The 18,473-nt window shown below is 45.8% G+C and overlaps 1 protein-coding gene across 4 annotated transcripts in view; it reads left to right on the top strand.

The window, feature by feature from the left end:
• Window positions 1-216: 216 nt before the first annotated feature.
• LOC147430226 (uncharacterized) overlaps window positions 217-18,473 on the top strand; it is a 28,914-nt gene continuing 10,657 nt past the window's right edge. Inside the window, exons 1-5 of one of the 4 annotated variants that reach the window (XR_015185771.1) lie at window positions 217-340; window positions 419-461; window positions 562-611; window positions 14,307-14,400; window positions 14,489-14,667. Coding sequence is in view for 3 of the 4 variants with exons in the window: in XM_086494728.1 (XP_086350854.1) it covers window positions 284-340; window positions 419-461; window positions 562-611; window positions 14,307-14,400; window positions 14,489-14,667 (423 nt within the window). In the remaining variant the exon portion in view is untranslated. Of the gene's footprint in view, window positions 462-561; window positions 612-14,306; window positions 14,401-14,488; window positions 14,668-18,473 lie in introns of all 4 variants that reach the window. The other 3 variants (XM_086494728.1, XM_086494730.1, XM_086494729.1) reach the window with 3 other exon arrangements.

Genomic DNA, 18,473 nt, shown 5'->3' with positions numbered 1-18,473 from the left:
AAGTTTAAATTTTGAGGTCGTTGAGGGGTTAGAAACACCCAAGGCTCAATAATGGTACAATTTCAGCAAATCACAAGTTGATACATAAGCAAGATTCCTAGCATATTCCAAATCTTTGTCTCTAAATTGGGGCTTGCATGACTTTTAAAAGCCACATGTGTTACAACTGGCTCCTAATATGAGGAACAGTTTTCCCAAAAGGTGGGAAGTTTGAAAACCCTAAGATGGCTAGTGACACGTACTCCAGCTGACAGTATTTTTCTTCGTTTCCCACCAACGCCTAATGACTCTTCTCCATGCAGCAGCAGCTGTTTTGACGGGGCCTTTTCTTTCAATGAAGGTGATCTCCTCAAACATCTTAGCATGCTACAGAAAGCTCGATCTTTTCTGAGACTCTTCTCCAGCTTCGCTTCTGCAGGTAGCTCGCAATGCGGCTTGCATTACAAGCACCTCTTTTCATGGTGTGCTTTCTGGCTTTTCTATCCGTTGCTCAGAGAGAGAGAGAGAGAGAGAGAGAGAGAGAGAGATTTGTCTTACTCCTTTCTTTTTTGCCACTTTCAGAGGTGAACGCTTCGCCCTTTCGGGCAGAGACCATGAGCTTGCAGTTTGAGGTACGCACTGCTTAACCAAGTCTAGATTTTGTTGCATGACCAGTGATATGGTACACCATGAACGTTCATGCTGTTAGGTGATTGTAACTGCCAAACACATCCCTCTTTTTTCATCAGAGAATGGACCATTTTCCTCTTGGGTTGTATGTGATACTGGCCTAGTGGAGGAGAAATGCATGGCTATTGTCCCGGCAATGTGACATTGTTTCCTTTTGCTCTCTCACGTGCTCACCAAAACTGCAAGTAAGGTAAGCCTCAACAAGAGATTTATTGTGCTTATATGGTACAAAGCTGGAAGACAATCAAACTCAAACTGTGGGATTGTCAAGTATACTTAAGATGCAACATCAGACAATCACAAGCCTTTATCCGTTGACTTATAGAAGGTTCCCTTTTTGTAGGGAAGAGAAGATCACAACATGATAGGGTCCCAACTAACCCTTTCAAGAGCCCCCCCCACCATGTTAATGAAGTGATATGGTGTATATACCGCATGGATAGAATGTACAAGTGATAGTACTCGGTGCTCATGCAAACTCGCAGCTTCAAGATAGACCCCAATAAATGGTATTCTTTAGATGATGTTTGCACAAACCACCTAGTAACTGCTCAAAGATAGATGCTCCTCTTGGGGCTTCTATTGGAGCTCTGGATGATGAAAGCAATGGATGAATTGAGATCTTTGCATCAACCAATATGCTTATGAACTCCTTTGGTGGGTGCCTTGGATTGGAATCCCTTCACTTTGGATTGGGAACTTCTGATTGCTAAAAAGGTCTAGATGGTGTTGGGCTTGTGCTCGATGTAACATACTAGATTGTAGCAAAAGGTGTTGGAGAGAGAGAGAGAGAGAGAGAGAGAGAGAGAGAGAGAGAGAGAGAGAGAGAGAGTCACAAACTCTGATGACGCGGCAACCAACTAATAAGTTGTTCCAACTTATGGACAACTGCCAAGGGGCCAAGGCGACATGCTATACTGAATTCTTCGAATTTCATTGGCTGTTTTGGGCGACAGCTTTTGGCACGAGATGCTTTTGGAACGTAAGCTTTTCATGTAAACTGCTTTTCCAAGGCCAAGCGCCTTTATATAAGACTCTAGGCTTTCCCTCTGGCTCATTCAAAGCTGACAAGCTAGTGAGAGGACTTGCTCAATTCTTAATACAAAAAGAAATACCGAAAGGGGTGTCATTCCTTGGGGCCAATCTCTCTAGGCAAACTAACTACGTCAGGCAGTGTCGACTCAATTGAATTGTGATTGAATTTTGTGAAGTGTCTTAAGTAAATCTCTCTCTTGTGTCGTGATAGATTCCAGACTTTGGGGTGTCCAAGTTTGTTACAGTGATATCAGAGCTCAGTCGATTTCTTTGCTATTGGGAAATGCAATCCCTTTTCTCGCGGCACACATGGAATCAGGCAAGAATCAGACCACCTCTCTTGCCACCGTGGGAACGAAGAGGCATTACGGAGAATTCTAGTGAATTAGCAGAGCATGAGTACGGGCCACCTCGGCCTACGGAGTACCAACTTATGGAGATGCAACGTTAACAGCTGGTTGAGTGCACAAAGCAGATGCTTCAATTTGCAAAGGATCCACAATATGCCAAATCTTTGATCCGGCACCCGATGGATGAAGTGCATACTCATTGGCAGAAAGCCATTGAGATATCCATAAAACCGGCCCTCAAGCAACCTCCTACCCCAAAGATGTTTACTGAAGAAGAACTTAATGACGTCGTCGAAAAATGAATCAATCAACTTCTGGAATCAAAGAAGCCGACAAAGAAGCAATTGAAGAAGCGCAACAAGGGGACTGACTTCCCCGGTTCCCTGAGCATAGTCACAAGGGATGCATTTCGAGACGGGGAACGGGGCCCAAATGGATTTTAAGTGTAAAAAAGAGAGCGGGACGGCAAGTGGGGACGGGATGCCCGGAAAAGGACGTCTTCTGTGACTATGCCTGAGCCGTCAATCTTCTTGCAAAATGCACGAAAACAGAAGAAGCAAGGACTACCTAGTTCTTCTTCTTCTTCTTCTTCTTTTCACAGTTCGGACATCCTCTTCCAACTCGAGCGAGGAGGATAGAACAAGAAAAAGGCAAAGAAGAGCAAATCCCGACCCGCTTTTGACAATTCTTCTGAGGAGTCATCCTCTGACAGTTCGGACTCCGATGATCACATGTTTAATGCAAAGAAGAAACACTTTTATAGAGCCAAACAGTATGATTTTCTCGACAAGGGCTGCTTGCATCATCGCCTACATCATCGCTAGAAGGCTCTAGAAGAATCTAGAAGGATCTAGAAGATTCTAGAAGTTCTAAAAGTATAAGGAGATTCTAGAAGCATGGAGAAGATTCCGGAAGAATCTAGAAGTTTCTAGAAGGCTCTAGAAAGTTGAAGAAGGTTCTAGAAGAACTAAAAGGATCAAGAAGTTTCTAAAAGCTTGGAGAAGATTCTGGAAGAATCTAGAAGTTTCTGGAAAGCTCTAGAAAGTTGAAGAAGGATCTAGAAGGTTCTAGAAGGACTAGAAGGATCAAGAAGGTTCTAGAAGATTCTAACCTCCTCAAGAAGAACCTAGAAAGTCTTGACCTCCTCAAGTAACCTCCTCAAGTATAAATAGGGGTCTTGGGCCACAAGTCCCTCAGTCTTGCCAACACCAGTTGTGAGCCTCCTATGAGCTCTCTTAATAAAGTATCAAGTCTTGTAATCAATATTAAGCTTATCATCAAATCCAAGTTCTTGTACATTGTGAGCGCCTCCTCTTGCTCTCTTCTAGCTCTATATGCGCTCATAACAGTCACCACCCGAAATGGAAACGGAAAAACTGGTGTTTCGGAGTTTTGTCCGAGGCAGAAACGGTTGAGAAACGGCACTTTTTTTTTTCAATTTGTAAAAAATGTATTTCATAAAAGAAGTAGTCTAGGAGGGGCCATAGGTCATTCAAAATTGAAAAATGAGAATTCACAAGCACACACTTAGCCCACAAAACCCACACACACTGACAACACTCAGATAGCTTTAGATGACAGCGCGAATCACATAGGATTAGGTGCGCAAAGAGGGGCAAAAACTCTACCTGCAATCGGCGCCACGCGTTTCCTTCGCTCACAAAATCACCACACGTTTCTGTTCGCAAAATCCATCGCTCAAGTTTTTTGCCCAAATTGAACCTTGAAAAAAAGAACACGCCGAAACACTGTTTCGGCCGGTTTGAAACGGTGGGGAAACGTCGCTCCTGTTTCCCCCTCTTGAAACGTCGTTTCGTGTGACTATGGGACTCATCAACGAGCGTGATTTTCGAAAATCTGCCATGTCATCAGCAGCTACGCAATTTATGAAAATCTGTTGTTGCTTCTGCTTCTGCTTCTTCTAGGGTTTAGGCCCCTCGGCCGGTAGCTCCATACTTCAGTAGGTCGACACGTCAACAGTTTGTTACAAAGGCCAACTTCATTTCACCTGAATTGGTGGCTCGACTTGGAATTACGCCCGACAAGATGGGGTCATAGGTGGTAATTAGGGCACGAGGACTTTTACATCATGCCTTTGGAAGGGTGTGACGTGCTCCTAGGAATTCCTTGGTACCACAAGAACAACGCCATGGTTGCCTATCAGGCCAAGAAAGCGACTTTGACGAATGAGAAGGGCAAGAAAATTGTACTTGATGAAGGGCGAGTCTGTCCTTATTGTATCGGCTTCGACCATTTCAAAATTACTGAAATCTAGTCTTTCGATCTACCTGAAAGAACTAAATGATGAACAAAGAACCAATGTGTCTGAATTGGATAAAGAACGACAATAATTTCTACACACATGCTGATTGTTTCTCTGAAGGCCTACCAGGCGAGCTACCTCCACCTCGTTCTGAAGACCACACCATTGACTTGATTCTTGGAAGCACACCAAGTGAAAGAACTTCTAGAAAAGGGTTTTGTTAGTACTAAAGAAAGACGGATCTTGGAGAATATGCATTGACTATAGAGCTCTTAATAAAATCACCATCAAGAACAGATTCCCTATCCCAAGGATCGATGATATTCTCGACAGAATTCAGGGATCCTCTTGTTTCAACAGGATTGATTTGAAAAGCGGATATCATCATATCAGAATCGCTTCGGTAGATGTCTACAAGACTGTCTTCGGACAAGCTTTGGTTTATACAAAATTTTGGTGATGCCTTTTGGACTTACAAATGCTCCAGCAAATTTTCAATCGAATGATGGATAGGATTTTTCGAGAGTATCGGTCTTTTGTGGGCACTTTCTTTGACAACTTTATAGGGGCAGAGATCAGAGTTACACGGAACGGGAACGAGGGGCTCCGGGACGTTTCTGGAACGGGGGGCCCTCGGGGTGGCGGAACGAGAACGGAGGCCGGAACGGTAGCCTTGAGGGAAAGGGAGTGGGAGAGGGAGAGAGAGAACCTTGAGGGAGAGGGTGAGGTAGAGAGCTTGAGAGAGAGGGTTTAAAGCCCTTCTTTATATAGGAGAGGATGGAAATAAAACCCCTGCAAAAGCTCAAAAGACCTGTCCCAAACTGTCATTTTTTAAACTTTGGCGTTCCGGATTTCTCGTTCTGCATTTAGATGCCGTTCCAACCGTTTCGGGCCCCGTTTCGACTGTCGTTCCGGTGATGCCTGGGAACGGAACGACGTTCCGGTCCCATTCCCGTTTCGAGGAGGTGCCGGGCTTGGGAACCCGTTTCGAGAACGGGAGGGCCCCGTTCCGCCCGTTCCCTGTTACTATGGCAGAGATAGCTTCACCTTTGTATTTATTGACTCAGAAAGGAGTCCCTTTCATGTGGGGACCAATAGAGGTGATTGCTTTTCAGACTCTTAAAGAAAAATTGATTACTGGACCAGTATTGGCTTTGCCAGATTTGCAAAAGCCATTCGAAGTTTATTGTGATGCTTGTGGTCGTAGTCTGGGAGCGGTCTTGATGCAAGAAGGCCATGTGATTGCTTATGAAAGGAGGATGTTTTCACGGCTAGAGTTGGTAGCACAGATTTATGAGAAAGAGCTATTGGCAGCGATCCATGCTCTTACACAGTGGCGATAATATTTACTCGGAGCCGATTTCACAGTTTTTACAGACCATCAGAGTCTACGTTACTTCTTGTCACAGAATCAACTTTCAAAAAAGCAGATGCGATGGGCTTACATCTTGTCACAGTTTCACTTCCAAATTATCCATGCTCTAGGACACAAATTTATTGGCAGATGCATTGTCTCGGAAGGCCCTAGTCTTGCTATTTCCGCGATTCATCAGAGAAGCTTTGAGGATATGGTTGACTAATACACCATAAATCCCGGATATTTTTACTCAGATACAAAATGGGGAGGCAGTTCCTAGGTATTCCATACGGGATGGCTACTTCATGAAGAAAACAATGTTGTGTGTTACAAAGCCTTTGAGGAAAAAGGTCTTGACAAAGTGCCATTGTCCACCTTTTACGGGTCACCACGGCATTGATACCACCTTGAAGGGTGTGGAGCATTACTTCTATTGGCCGAGACTCAAAAAGGATGTGGACGACTTTGCTCGCAGTTGTTTAGTATGACAAAAGGTCAAGTTTGATAGGCATAAGGCACATGGACTACTACAACGTTTGCCCATTCCACCCACCCTTGGGAAAGCATTGCTATGGATTTCATCTTTGATCTCTCGAAGACTCAAAGTGGACACAATGGCATTTGGATTGTTATCGACAAATTTAGCAAGCAAGCTCACTTCATTCCAGTAAAGAAAACAATCAAGCCTGATTATTTAGCGAGACCGTTCATTGCTCAGATATTTCGGTTACATGGCACGCGGTTGCAGTTCTCGTCATCATTTCACCTGCAAACAAATAGCCAATTCAATCTGAGATAGCCAATTTAGTGGTTTTGAATTCTTTGAAGCCTTACGTCTCAGATCAGAAGACTCAATGGGAAAAATATTTGCCTTTGGTGGAATTCGCCTACAATAACTCGGTTCACTCCTCGACGGAGAAGTCACCATTTGAGGTAATCGAAGGTGCTAAGAAGGTCTTTCCTTTTCTAAGTACTAAAGACAAGATTTTTGAAGTCGGTTAGTATATGAGGGACTTGGACACTGCTTTTGCCAAGGTTCGCGAGGCTCTAGAGAAGTCTCAAGCACGGCACAAGAAGGCAGCGGATCAACATCGACGCGACTTGAAGTTGAAGGAAGAGATTTGAGTGCTCTTACGTGTTGAGAAGGCACCCCTAAGGAAACGAAAGGGAAAGGAGTGGCTTTTTCCAAAGCCTTTAACACACTTGGACACCCCAAGTCTGGAATGTGTCGCGACACGAGAGAGATTTACTTAAAACACGTCACAAAATTCAATCACAGTTCAATTGAGTCGACACGGCCCGGCGTAGTTCTGTGCCTAGAGAGATTGGCCCCAAAGACTGGTGCCCCTTTCGGTATTTCTTTTTTTATTTACAACTGAGCAAGTACAATTGCCCTAGCTCTCCTTTGCTCACTGGCTCGTCAACTTTAAATGAGCCAGAGGGAGAGCCTAGGGTCTTATTTAAAGGCCCTTGGCCTTGGAAAAGCAGTTTACATGAAAAGCTTAGGTTCCAAAAGCATCTGGTGCCAAAAGTTGTCGCCCAAAACAGCCAACATGATTTGCGGAATTCCGTACAACATGCCACGTTAGCAGCGTAGATCGTGGGCGTCGGTACAACTAGCCACATCAGTAGTTCTTACGCATTTTTTTCAATACCTATGTGTCCCTTTGGCCCCTCGGCAATTGTCCATAAGTTGGAACAACTTATTAGTTGGTTGCCATGTCATCAATTTTTGACATAACCCCCTCTTGAAAGAATGGTAACCTCCCTTGATTACGCTTGAAAAACAAACAGAGGCCATAAACCAGTTTAGCAGACACTGACTCTACGTACTGATTGTTAGGTGAAGCGGAAGTGTTTACGGATTTAGCTTGGATCTAGTACTCCACACTAACACAAGGGACGCTTTATTTCACTTGAAAGAATTGAACTGAAAGAAAGAGAGAGACAGGAGAGAGAAAGATGATACGGGGATGTTGGGTCCCAACCCTCAAGGGCCCCTTTACTCTGTTGCCAGAGCAAGTACTTTCTTTATTCTTGCACAATGCTGATACAATGACTAAATGTTGAGATGCTGATGCTAATGGGTATTGATGCTGGATACTGAAGGTACTGATGCTACTTATGTTGGGTACTGAAGGTACTGATGGGTACTGAGGTTCTAGATCGATGACGATGATGTCAACGACGAAATACTGATGTGGAATATGTCGACGATGGTGATGTCAACGACGAGGGGGTGCTGATGGTCTATGTCGAAGCCAGAGAGGTCGACGATGGGTTCTATGTCGAAGACGGAGATGTCGATGTTGGGTACTGCTGGTCTATGTCGAAGATGATGAAGTCAACGACGAGGTCATGCGGATTCTATGTCGAAGACGAGGACAAGGTCATTCGGGTTCTATGTCGAGGACGGGGAGGTCTACAACGGGGTCATGCGGGTCATGCTGGTCATTCTTGAGATGCTGGAGGTACTATGGCGACGACGACGACGATGCTAACGACGACGACGACCATTACGGACAGGATGATGTCGCCATGACGACGAAGACGCGAAGCTAGGGTTGAAATCTGAAACGCTAGGGCTGAAATTTGCTGTCGCCAAGAATCTGTTGAAATCTAGGACTATGTCGATGACGACAACGACGATGATCGTCGTGGCGATGACGACTATTGCACGGTGATGATGATTGTTGCGCGCGCGTACTAAGGGCTCAAAACTGAAAACATTGGTTGATCTGTAGGGCTGAAACTGACGCTGATGTAAGGGGCTGAAAATGCGGTACTGTGTCATGGCAACGACGATGTTGAAACTGAATTCCGTCGCGAGGGATGGCTTTTCAGCGAGGATCTGCTATCGGGAATGGGATCTGGTACGCGGCGAGGCTAATGGCTGGTACTATGGCAAAAACGCCGATGGCTGAAAATTGCCCAAAAATGCTAGGCTCTGTAGTGGATGCAAAATGCTAGCTGCTGTTGGGACTTCTGTTGAGGGGCTCCTTCTGCCGTTGGATATTTTAGACGCAGATGGGGAAACATGGGGCCTGGAAGTACCTAACCTCCTCAAGAGAATAAAAGGATTCCTTTTTGCCGACGACTTGGTTCTACTAGCTGACTCTCCTGAAAGCCTACAAACAAGCCTTGACAAGGTAAGTGAATGGGCAAAGACCTGGGGCATGACCTTTGGAATTGACAAATGCATGGTCACGGTGTTCCACGGCGACCTGCAAGATCTCTCTGTGAGGATCTTTACTTTGGGTGGTGAGATGGTTGAAGTAGGTGAAACGTACAGATACCTTGGCATCGACGTTGACTCGACCTTTTCCATTGAACGTATCGTTAAAGAGCGAGCGGACAAGGGGAGGAAAAGTCTCTTCGCATGTCAACACCTACTGGCGAACCGAGCCATCCCTATCTCGTCTCGACTGACTGTTTTTAAGGTGTGTGTATATCCAGTGATTTGTTATGGCGCGGAAATTATGGGGGCCCACGACCAGCGTGTCCTTCACTCTCTGCAGCGCCTCGTCGCCACCAGGATGCGAATGTTACTCGGAAAGGGAGCAAGGTCAACCTTTGTAGGGATGGCAACTCTCCACACGAGTTTAACATACCACCTGTATGTGCCTTTTGTGGGGGACAACGAGCACGGGCTTTTGACAAGTACCGCTCGGTTTCATCTACTTGGATAGGCTCCTTGGTAAACAAGAAGCCTAAGAACCAACCGTTCAAGAAGTGGACTTGGACAACAAGAACCGAGAATTGGATGAATAAATATATCCAGCGGCTGACTTTAGCTTAGTACGCTACCACGCATGGGACAAGTGGGACGAGAGGCATTCGTGCCTTGCGTTGGAGCCCTATAAGGAGGCCGGCTATGAACAAACACGTGGATACCTGCTGCAGCTCAATAGGAGCACTTTTAGTCAATAGAAAGGAGGAGAGAATGCTGGCTCTCGCGAGAGTAGGTGGGCTAAAACTCGCTGATAGTTATATGTGCGGACACAGCATTTGCATGCTGTGCTCCCAGTTAGAGGGTCGTTCGCTCTCGCATTTGCTGACGAGGTGTCCGGCGGCAGATGATTCTAGGGGGCGTTGGCTAGACCGATTCAACTCCACCTTCAACGCGCTCGACCCTTCGTTGGACCTTGAAGAAAGGACCGTTATCCTCCTTGGTGGGGAGGCTCGCGAGAAGCGGTTGCCCTTCTGGGTACGCCGTGATCCGCACTCGAGGGACGGAACTGCAGGGCACGTGCCTGTGGCGAAGTTCCTCGGTGAAGTTGTACCCCAGTATTTAGGTGCTCTGCATAGGCGGATGGGGAGATAATGCTCCCCTTCCTATGCCGTTAGTTGAATCCGATCCCTTTCGGGGGAAATCACGTAATTCTCCCCAAGCGAAGCCAGATGAGCTACGAGAGCACCCAACTGCCATTCCCCCCCGGGGGGGGTCAACTCCACCTAAAAGGGGTTGGGAAATGCATAATGGGAGACATTACCAGCCTCAACGGACGCCACCTGTGAGCCGACACCCTTCCAAGCGGGTATGGCATTTCCTAGGGGAAAACCGTCGGGTTTCAGAGGCAGTTTAGTGAGGTGAGTGATAAGTTACCTGGAGGAGGCAACTCCAAAGGGAAGACCGAAGCAAGTCCCGCAGTACCTGGGCCTCTGAACAGAGGTACTTGGTCGTTGTCACGCCCACCGAAATGGGTCTCTCAAGGGAACAGTCATCGCCCTAAGAGTAGATAATTCTGGCCTCCCGAGTCCAAAGGAAACTAGTGACAAAAGCGTCTGCCTTCGGTTTCTCGGGGCATAGTCCTGGTCGTTCTTCTTGTCCACTTTTACGGTGGATAAGGGGAGCGGCTGGGCTTGCCCCGCCCGACTCCGAAAACAAAACAAAAAATTACTGCTCCTCTGTTTCTACTGAGTGCCCAATGGTTATCTTTTATAGTTTCTTTAGCAATTTGCCCTACCTACTTTTCCAACAAAAGTCACTTATTAATAAATAAGTGAAAAATGTGTACTTTGGCAAAAAGGGTTCTATGCTATGGAAAATGCTCATGTTGAAACCATCTTTTATAGTTTCTTTAGCAATTTGCCCTACCTACTTTTCCAACAAAAGTCACTTATTAATAAATAAGTGAAAAATGTGTACTTTGGCAAAAAGGGTTCTATGCTATGGAAAATGCTCATGCTGAAATGATTGTATTGTGTAAAAAGGGTATGCAAGTGTGACCGGCATGGGCAAGGGTCTCAAGACGCGCATGACTTCAATGGGAGTACTCTTGGAGGCGTCTGTGAGTGTGCATTGTGCATGTAGGTTTGTGCAATTGTCACAAACTGTTGACGTGTCAACCATTGAAGACCTAGAGGGTTAGGACTCCTCGATCCTAACCTTGGCCAACTTGCAATCTTGATCGAGGGGCCTAAACTCTAGCAGAAGCAGGAGAAGTTTAACCAACTTATTGAAGCCGACCGAGTGGCCCAAAAATTTATTGGGTTGGGATTAAAAATTCGATGAAGATGATGTGGTAGCTATACGAATGGTCCACGATTTGTGAACATCTTGCCACGTGGCAGTGTTCTATGGATTAGTCCTTTGGGCGCTAGCTTTTGGACCTAGATGCTTTTAGATTGCCTGCTTTTCATATCAAAGCTTTTGGTTTTGGCAAGGACCTTTAGATACATTGGTGCAGCCAAAGTTGATCGACCATAGAAGATGGCATGGACAATATGTATAGGCTTGCAGAAGCATGGCAAAGGACAAGAGCAACTACAAAGATCCTGGGCAGACAGGTAGCAATGGATGTATATGACTGATGCGGTTTATAGGCCAAGAAGGGCTCCAAAAGGGGACTAATATGCGTGGTAGATGAAGGAGGTTCAAGGAGCAGTCTTTTTGCCTATAAATGAAGAGCTTGAGTTGTTGAAAGAGCAGGTCCAAACGGCTCGTCAAACCGAGCTACAGAGCCGAAGATATTTGAGTTTGAAGGTGCAGTGCATTGTATATCTGAGACGGACAAGGTTGATGGATCCAGGTAGTGTCTGAGCCGGTTTTAGTGGATTGATGCATAGTGCTTGATTTATGAAGCTTGTTTGGTCTTTTTGGATTGGCGATCAGAGTCACGGACATCAAGGTACGAGGCTTGGAAGTTTTGTCGAGGGCCAGGTGTGTGAAGCCAGATTTCATTAGGAATTGTGCCACTTGGTGTTTCTTTGGCCTCGACAGGATTCTAGAAGGGGGTATACATCAAATGAAGTCAACAAGAAGTAACGGCTCTCCATTCTAAGTCTCGAGTGCCTAGTTATGGATGGTCAAAGTTTGGAGCAGTCGCCCAAAAGAAGGTTGTAGGCGTTTTTTAAATTTTTGGTCGCATCGGTTGACGTGCCTCGGGAAATCAAAATGCGTTGCGGATGGTAAGGGTTGTAACCGGGGACCGGATCTAGAAGCTGGCTTTTGCGGCTTATCATCGGATTGTCGGGCCACAAATGGCAGTCAGTGGAGTGGCGATTAAAAACACTTGGGATTTTTTGAGGCTTTTGTAGAACTTCTCATCAAAAGCTGGGCTTTGGAGGTCAATGAGGCCGGGGGTGCCACATGACGTACCCAATAAACCCACATGTGGGGAAGTCGGGCCGAATGGCGGGGTATTTCACCTAGGGCGTGAGCCCATTAATATCACACAAAGGGGAAGAGAGGGGAGCTCCCTCACCCCGTGGCTATAGCGAGGCCTTGGGCGGCTCTGTACCGGATGATGTTGGCGGCCGTTTTGGTCATGATGGGCGGTGCAGGTGGCGCGCGCTCGCGGGGAACTGGTTGACGGCGGCGTTCAGCGATAGATGACGGGGCAGTGCGTCTTGGTAGTGGTTGTTCCTGTGCTCGTAAGGGCCCCATTCTTTTGAAGTGTAAAGTCGATTCCCCCCCCCCACTAGTGACCTCGCTAGTGTTAAGGGGCAGGGGAGGTATCACATGGGGTGAGAAAGAGAGAGAGAGGGAGAGCCCAAAGGGCGGTTGAAGAGAACGGCAGACCAAAGAGCCAGTAGAAGGGCCATTCAAGCGGCCGGCCAAAAATGGGCTAAATCAAAGGTGGAAATGAAGGAGAAATAAAACCAAAAAAAATAATAAAAAAATGCCAAGGGGCACTAGCGACGTTGCACACCCCTTTCAAGAGAGCAAACAAAGTTCAAGTTCCCAAGAGGAAACAAATCCCATGCAATCTTTCCAAATTAGCAAAGGGACAAGTGTCCGATGCTCCCCAAATTACCAAATAAGGATAAGCTCTCCTATAAATATCAAAAGATGGTCCATTTTAGGGGCTTTTTTGCCACAGGCTTTTGGCCAATTGAAGTTTTTTTTTGCTGAGGCGGCCATTGGAGCAAGGATATGTTGCCGAGGGTTGTGCCGGCGAGGAATTGATTGTAAATGGTTGTGTGGATGCAAGGAAAGCTATCATTGCTGTCTCTTGGCGTCGATTTCCCCTTCCCGCTTCTCTTCTCCGTTGGTGTGCGCGTGTTTCCGGGCGTGTGTCGGCGTGGGTGTCCCTCGAGGTCTGTCGTGCAAAGGGAGATAGAGAGAGGCTGTGGGTGTGCGGAAGGTTGTGAGTTGAGCGGAGCAGAATGATCGGGTCTGTTTGGTGCATTGCAAAGCGTGTGTGCGTATGGTTGTGCTCAAGCGGTGGTTTGCTTGCGGATAGTGTCGAGTTTTGAAGGCTAACTCTAGTGGATTGGGGCGTTGTGTATACCTTGGGCTATAGTGAGGCATTGTGTTGTGTTCTGGGTGTGTTCCCCTTTCCCCCTCTCCAACGTGTTGTGGGCTCTCTCTCTCTCTCTCTCTCACAGTCTACTTGCCGGAGATGCAGAGCAGAGCCTCACAGAGTTGTACTGTGTTGAAGCAATATAAAGAAAATACCGAAAGGGACATCATTGCTTGGGGCCATTGCAGCCGGGGAGTGGAACTCTACCACTCCATGTCTTGTGTGGCTTCTCTCTTATAGTTTACTGTTCAATTGTTTTGAAGTGCTAAACGTCTGATTCATTTTGTCCTTTCAATTGGCACGTGGTGCACGTCTTGTTGCAACAATGATCTAAGTGTGTCTGTATATGTGCGATATGTGCAAAGATTATCAAGAAAGGGTGTAAATGGGTCTAATGTTTGCCAAGAAAATCAAGAAAGTGGGTAATTTGTGCCCAAAAATCAAGAATTTTGCGTATGTGTGCCAAGAGAATAAAGAAAGGAAAGAAATGTGTAATTTGGAAAAGCGTGTGAAGAAAATCAACAAGAAATGTACATGACAATTGTGCAGAAGCTTTGACAATTTCACTCTTTGCAAGGATGAGTAGTATCTTGCATGACTCATTATCGATAACTCACTTCTTCAGTTTTTAGTAAGCATTTACCAAAGTGTTCTGTACATTTTTATATGCCATTGTGAATGTCCTTTGGTATTGTCGTGCTCAGTTTGTGAACAGCCTCCGCCTTATCACATATGGGACAGGGTTTGAGCATTTTAGAAACATTTAACTCTACTTATCCTTTGTGAAACTGCATTTTCCTTTGAAATCAGGGCCTCTAGGTGTTAAGTTACCGATTTCACCTTGAATGCCCTCGATTAATGTATGAGAATTACTTCTATTTCAGGTTTTGGGAAAGTTTAACCGAGCAAGAGCTAGTCGTCTTACTCTACCACATTCTCAATGTGAAACCCCTCTCTTCATGCCAGTTGGCACTCAAGGTTTGATTAGATTCATATTGTGCAATGAAATTTGATTTAGAATCATTCAGAATTGTATTTTGTTCATTGGTTTTCTGATTTTCTGTAGGCACAATTAAAGGTCTTACCAACACACAACTTGAAGATGTAGGATGCCAGATTATTTTAGGAAATACATATCATCTAGCATTGCGACCAGGTGCAGAATTAATTGATGAATTGGGTGGCCTCCATAGTTTTATGAATTGGCGAAGATCACTATTAACAGACTCCGGTGGTTTTCAAATGGTATGTTTGTTGATCTTGGTTTTTGCTTTTAATTGGAACCTTTTGTTGATCTGGGTATGTTTTTCTGTCAACTTTTCGTTGCTTTATCAACTGTCATGGATCGACATACTGACTCTCTCTGTCTGACCTGCTTTGTGTGTGTGTGTTCATGTGTGGGTGCAAAGATTTTGTTGCTTTATCAACTGTCATGGATTGACAGAGAGAGTGAGTATGTCAATCCCTGACAGGGTGGACTACTGAAGCCCTTGGCTCTTATGTTCATGAGATCCTCTTCAACTGGAGTGATTATTGGTTAGTTTGTGGGGGTTTCGTTTCACACGAGAGATGGACTTGCCCTCGTACCACTATGCCTCTTGTCACTCCCATCGGTTTTTCCACGTCCTCTCCATCATCTACATCCTTTGGTGGTATTATTCATGCTCCTTCTATATTGGCTATTTCTACACCTTTTTTTTTGTTGAGGTGATATCGGTGGTATGTCTACTCGCGTATGCTCTCCACATGTGCATGTGCACGTGCACATGGGCTCAATGTGCCACGTAGACGTGCTACCATGACCCAGAGTCATTCCATAGACTTCGAAAGCCTAGGGGACTATGTGTCGATACCTCAGTGAGCTTGTTCGTAGGACCTGCATGTTTTGGTATATCTATTAGGTCAATTAGATTCCTTTCATAACCCTCTTTGTGAAACTAGCCCGTAGACTCACTAAAGGGCAGTAGACCTTAGCTTTCACCCGATCTTTTCACTGCTTAACTTTATGACACAAAAGAACTTCACAAACAAACCTGTGAACGGGAATTCAACACTTCAAATAAAGCACGACTTTGCAACTAGAGTGCTCCCAAGTAGACATTGACGCCGCGTTGGCCCCAAAGGTTGGCGTCCCTTTCGGTATTACTCTATTTAATTAAACTTTGGAGAAATCTGTAAATTCTTACGTGCTGTCCCATTTTCATTGGGCTGAAAATGACCTACTCTAGCCCAATTTCAAGTAGCATAACTGTAGTAGGAGGCTTCATAGACAAAATCCCCATACCCTAGGTGACTTCTATCGCGCATTAGAGCACTTTGGCAAACCTAGCGAGAAAATACAGCACGCTGAATCTTTGTTTTCCGCCTCTAAAATGCACCAGATAATCAGCTTCGCAGTTCCCTAGCTTCTCGTGAGAAATCTCTCTGATCAACTTGTACTTGAGAGGGATTAGCAACTAGCTAATCTGGTACTTGTACAAGAGGCTCTTGCCTCGCCAATGGCGCATAAACCCACAAAACTGCACATATAGATGAGTAGCCCTTGAGCTGGGCGTCATGATTCTGTATTCAAAAGGGGAGTGAGGTGCACGAGAGCGGAATCATCGTGCTACATAGAACAATGGAGAAGGCAAGCTTTCCATTAAAGTTGTAAACCTGTACCACTACACACACACACACACACACACACACACACACACACACACACACACACTCACACTGGTGAGATAAAGTTTGCTTTGGCACACCTGGATCAAAGAAGATGAGTGCCGTTTGATCCTAACTTTACCCCATGCTTTGCATAACTCGTGGCATCTCTACTCTGCTTGTCACCCACCATATCTGGCACCATACTTGCCGTGGGTTTAGGCTTCTTGCCTTTCTGGTCCTCTGTCATTTGAGTCAGCTGGTCTTTCCCTTTGTGGACAATTGGTAGCAAAGTGACCAGGTTGCCCCATGCATTTGTTTTTAGCCATTAAGACCTTCTTTTCCTCGAGTGACTTACGCACAAAAGGCTTTCTTTTCTGTTTCTTTGCTTGCGCTCCAGAAGTCCCGGCTGAGTCCTTATCTTTGTTGGCCTTTTCTAACCCTTGTGACGCTTCAGGAGCCGTTTTCACAAAGGGCTTCTTCGCTGAATTTTTCTTTTGCTACCCTCCTTTTTCGTTGCTAGGAAACCCATTGTCCTCTCCTTTTAACAAGGCAAGACCAGTATTAGCAACTTCCATGAGCTGGGTGAGGGTAGCCACTCTGTTCTTGGTACAATAGTCTCGAAGCCCTTTAGGCAGCCCACAATAGTACTTCTCTATCTGCTCTGTCAATGGCACAAATCTGTAGGAGGTCACTGAGAGTAACACTTTACAAAACCTCCGATTGTACTCTAGCAAGCTCTTGCAAGTAGCCGAAGTAAGCTGGTGCCAATCTGTCATGACGTCGACTTCAAATTTATTTGACAGCCAAGCAGATGCAAACATTTGCTTGAAGTAGACCCATGTGGCGGGTGCCTGTCCTTGCATTAGCAATGTCGTCTACCATGTAAGTGTATTGTCTTTCAAGAAAGTGGCAACTTTCTTGACCTTAAGAGGCCTCTATAAAATTCCCTCCTGGATAAGCTGAATCAAACTGTTGGAGGAAAGTAAGAGTCTTTGGCTTATCCTCGAAGCTGCTGAAAGTGCTAAACTATACAGCTGCACCACCTTCTTTGGAAGCTTTCGGCTTTTCCAGTGTCCCCAAATTGTCATAAGGAATTGTCTGCAACATGGGCACTGTAGTAGGGATCATCGGCACGTCTTAGCCATTGACGTTTTGTGTCATAGGTGCCATATCTGGCTGCTGTCTAGAAAAACCAGCCATGCCAAAATGACCCTGTGGCACCCCAAACTGGCCCTGGTTGCTCTGAAAGCCTTGCTGCATGCCGATGCTACCATACATGGGGTTTGGCATCATGCCTTGCATACCCCCAAACGCTGTTCTTGGCATGTACGGCTGGCTTCTAGGCGCATAACTAGCCATACTCTGGAACACAGATGCACCCCCGAAATACCCAGGATGTATCGTGGGTGGTGGAAAAACTGGATGCATTGTTTAGTAACCAGTTTCTTGTCCTTTCAAGACAGCATGCGGGCTTTGAAAGGTGGCGGGCTGAACTGGCATTGCCTGTGGAATAGGCGTCCTAACCACTTGTTCAAGGACGGGAGGAACCTGTTTTGGAGCCCTTGACTCCGCAACATGCGTGTTATCCTGTTGAGACGCATGAAGTACTTGGGCTTGAGCCTCAACAAGCTCTGTTCACGGTGTAGGTTGCCTATTTTGCTGTGGCACTGGTGGCGCTTGCAAAAACTCCATAAACCTTGGGTTCTGCACCAGTTGCGAAAACACATTCACCGCGGCAACTAACCGAGTCCTGAACGCATCATCCTCAAGTTGCCCAATCATAAAGCTCTGTATTGGAGAAATATTCACATTGGGAAGAGGCGCAGACAGGGGTGGCCGTGAACTCTCGTCAACCTCAAACACCATAGGAATTTCTTGCCTATCCTGCGGAGAAGGAACCCTCTTCCATAATGCCTTTCCCTTTGTCGGTCATAGTGTAATCCCGTGTTCCTGTACTCTGTGTCTTTAGCCAAAACAATTGAGGCTCACTTCTCGAGGAAAAAGTGATTTATGTCTCGGCAAGGGAACCATGAAACCGGTCCGTAGGGCGGTAGACTTTGGCTTTCACCCGAAATTCTTTACTTTAGACACACACAGAGAGCACTTTGGAAAGGTAACCTGCGACGGGAGTTAACACTTAGGCACACACACAACTCGGAAGCTAGAATGCTCCGAGCAGACACGGACAACCTGTAGGCCCCAAAATTGGCGCCCCTTCCGGTATTTCTTTATCCTTTAAGAGGGTAATTAGAAAGAAGAGTCTTGGGAATTCTTTACTTGTATCCAGCTAGATACCCCTAGTTTTGCCAAAACTTCGGTAGCATAACAGTCCCAAAACTTGCTCGAAACTAATTCCCCTGTTGGAACTCACTTCCACTGACATAAGCCTTCTGATTTCTGCC

Source organism: Adiantum capillus-veneris, chromosome 22 (assembly GCF_014529385.1).
Source record: "Adiantum capillus-veneris isolate H3 chromosome 22, ASM1452938v2, whole genome shotgun sequence".
NCBI classification, from domain to species: Eukaryota; Viridiplantae; Streptophyta; class Polypodiopsida; order Polypodiales; family Pteridaceae; genus Adiantum; species Adiantum capillus-veneris.
This window is presented reverse-complemented; position numbering and strand designations above follow the sequence as displayed.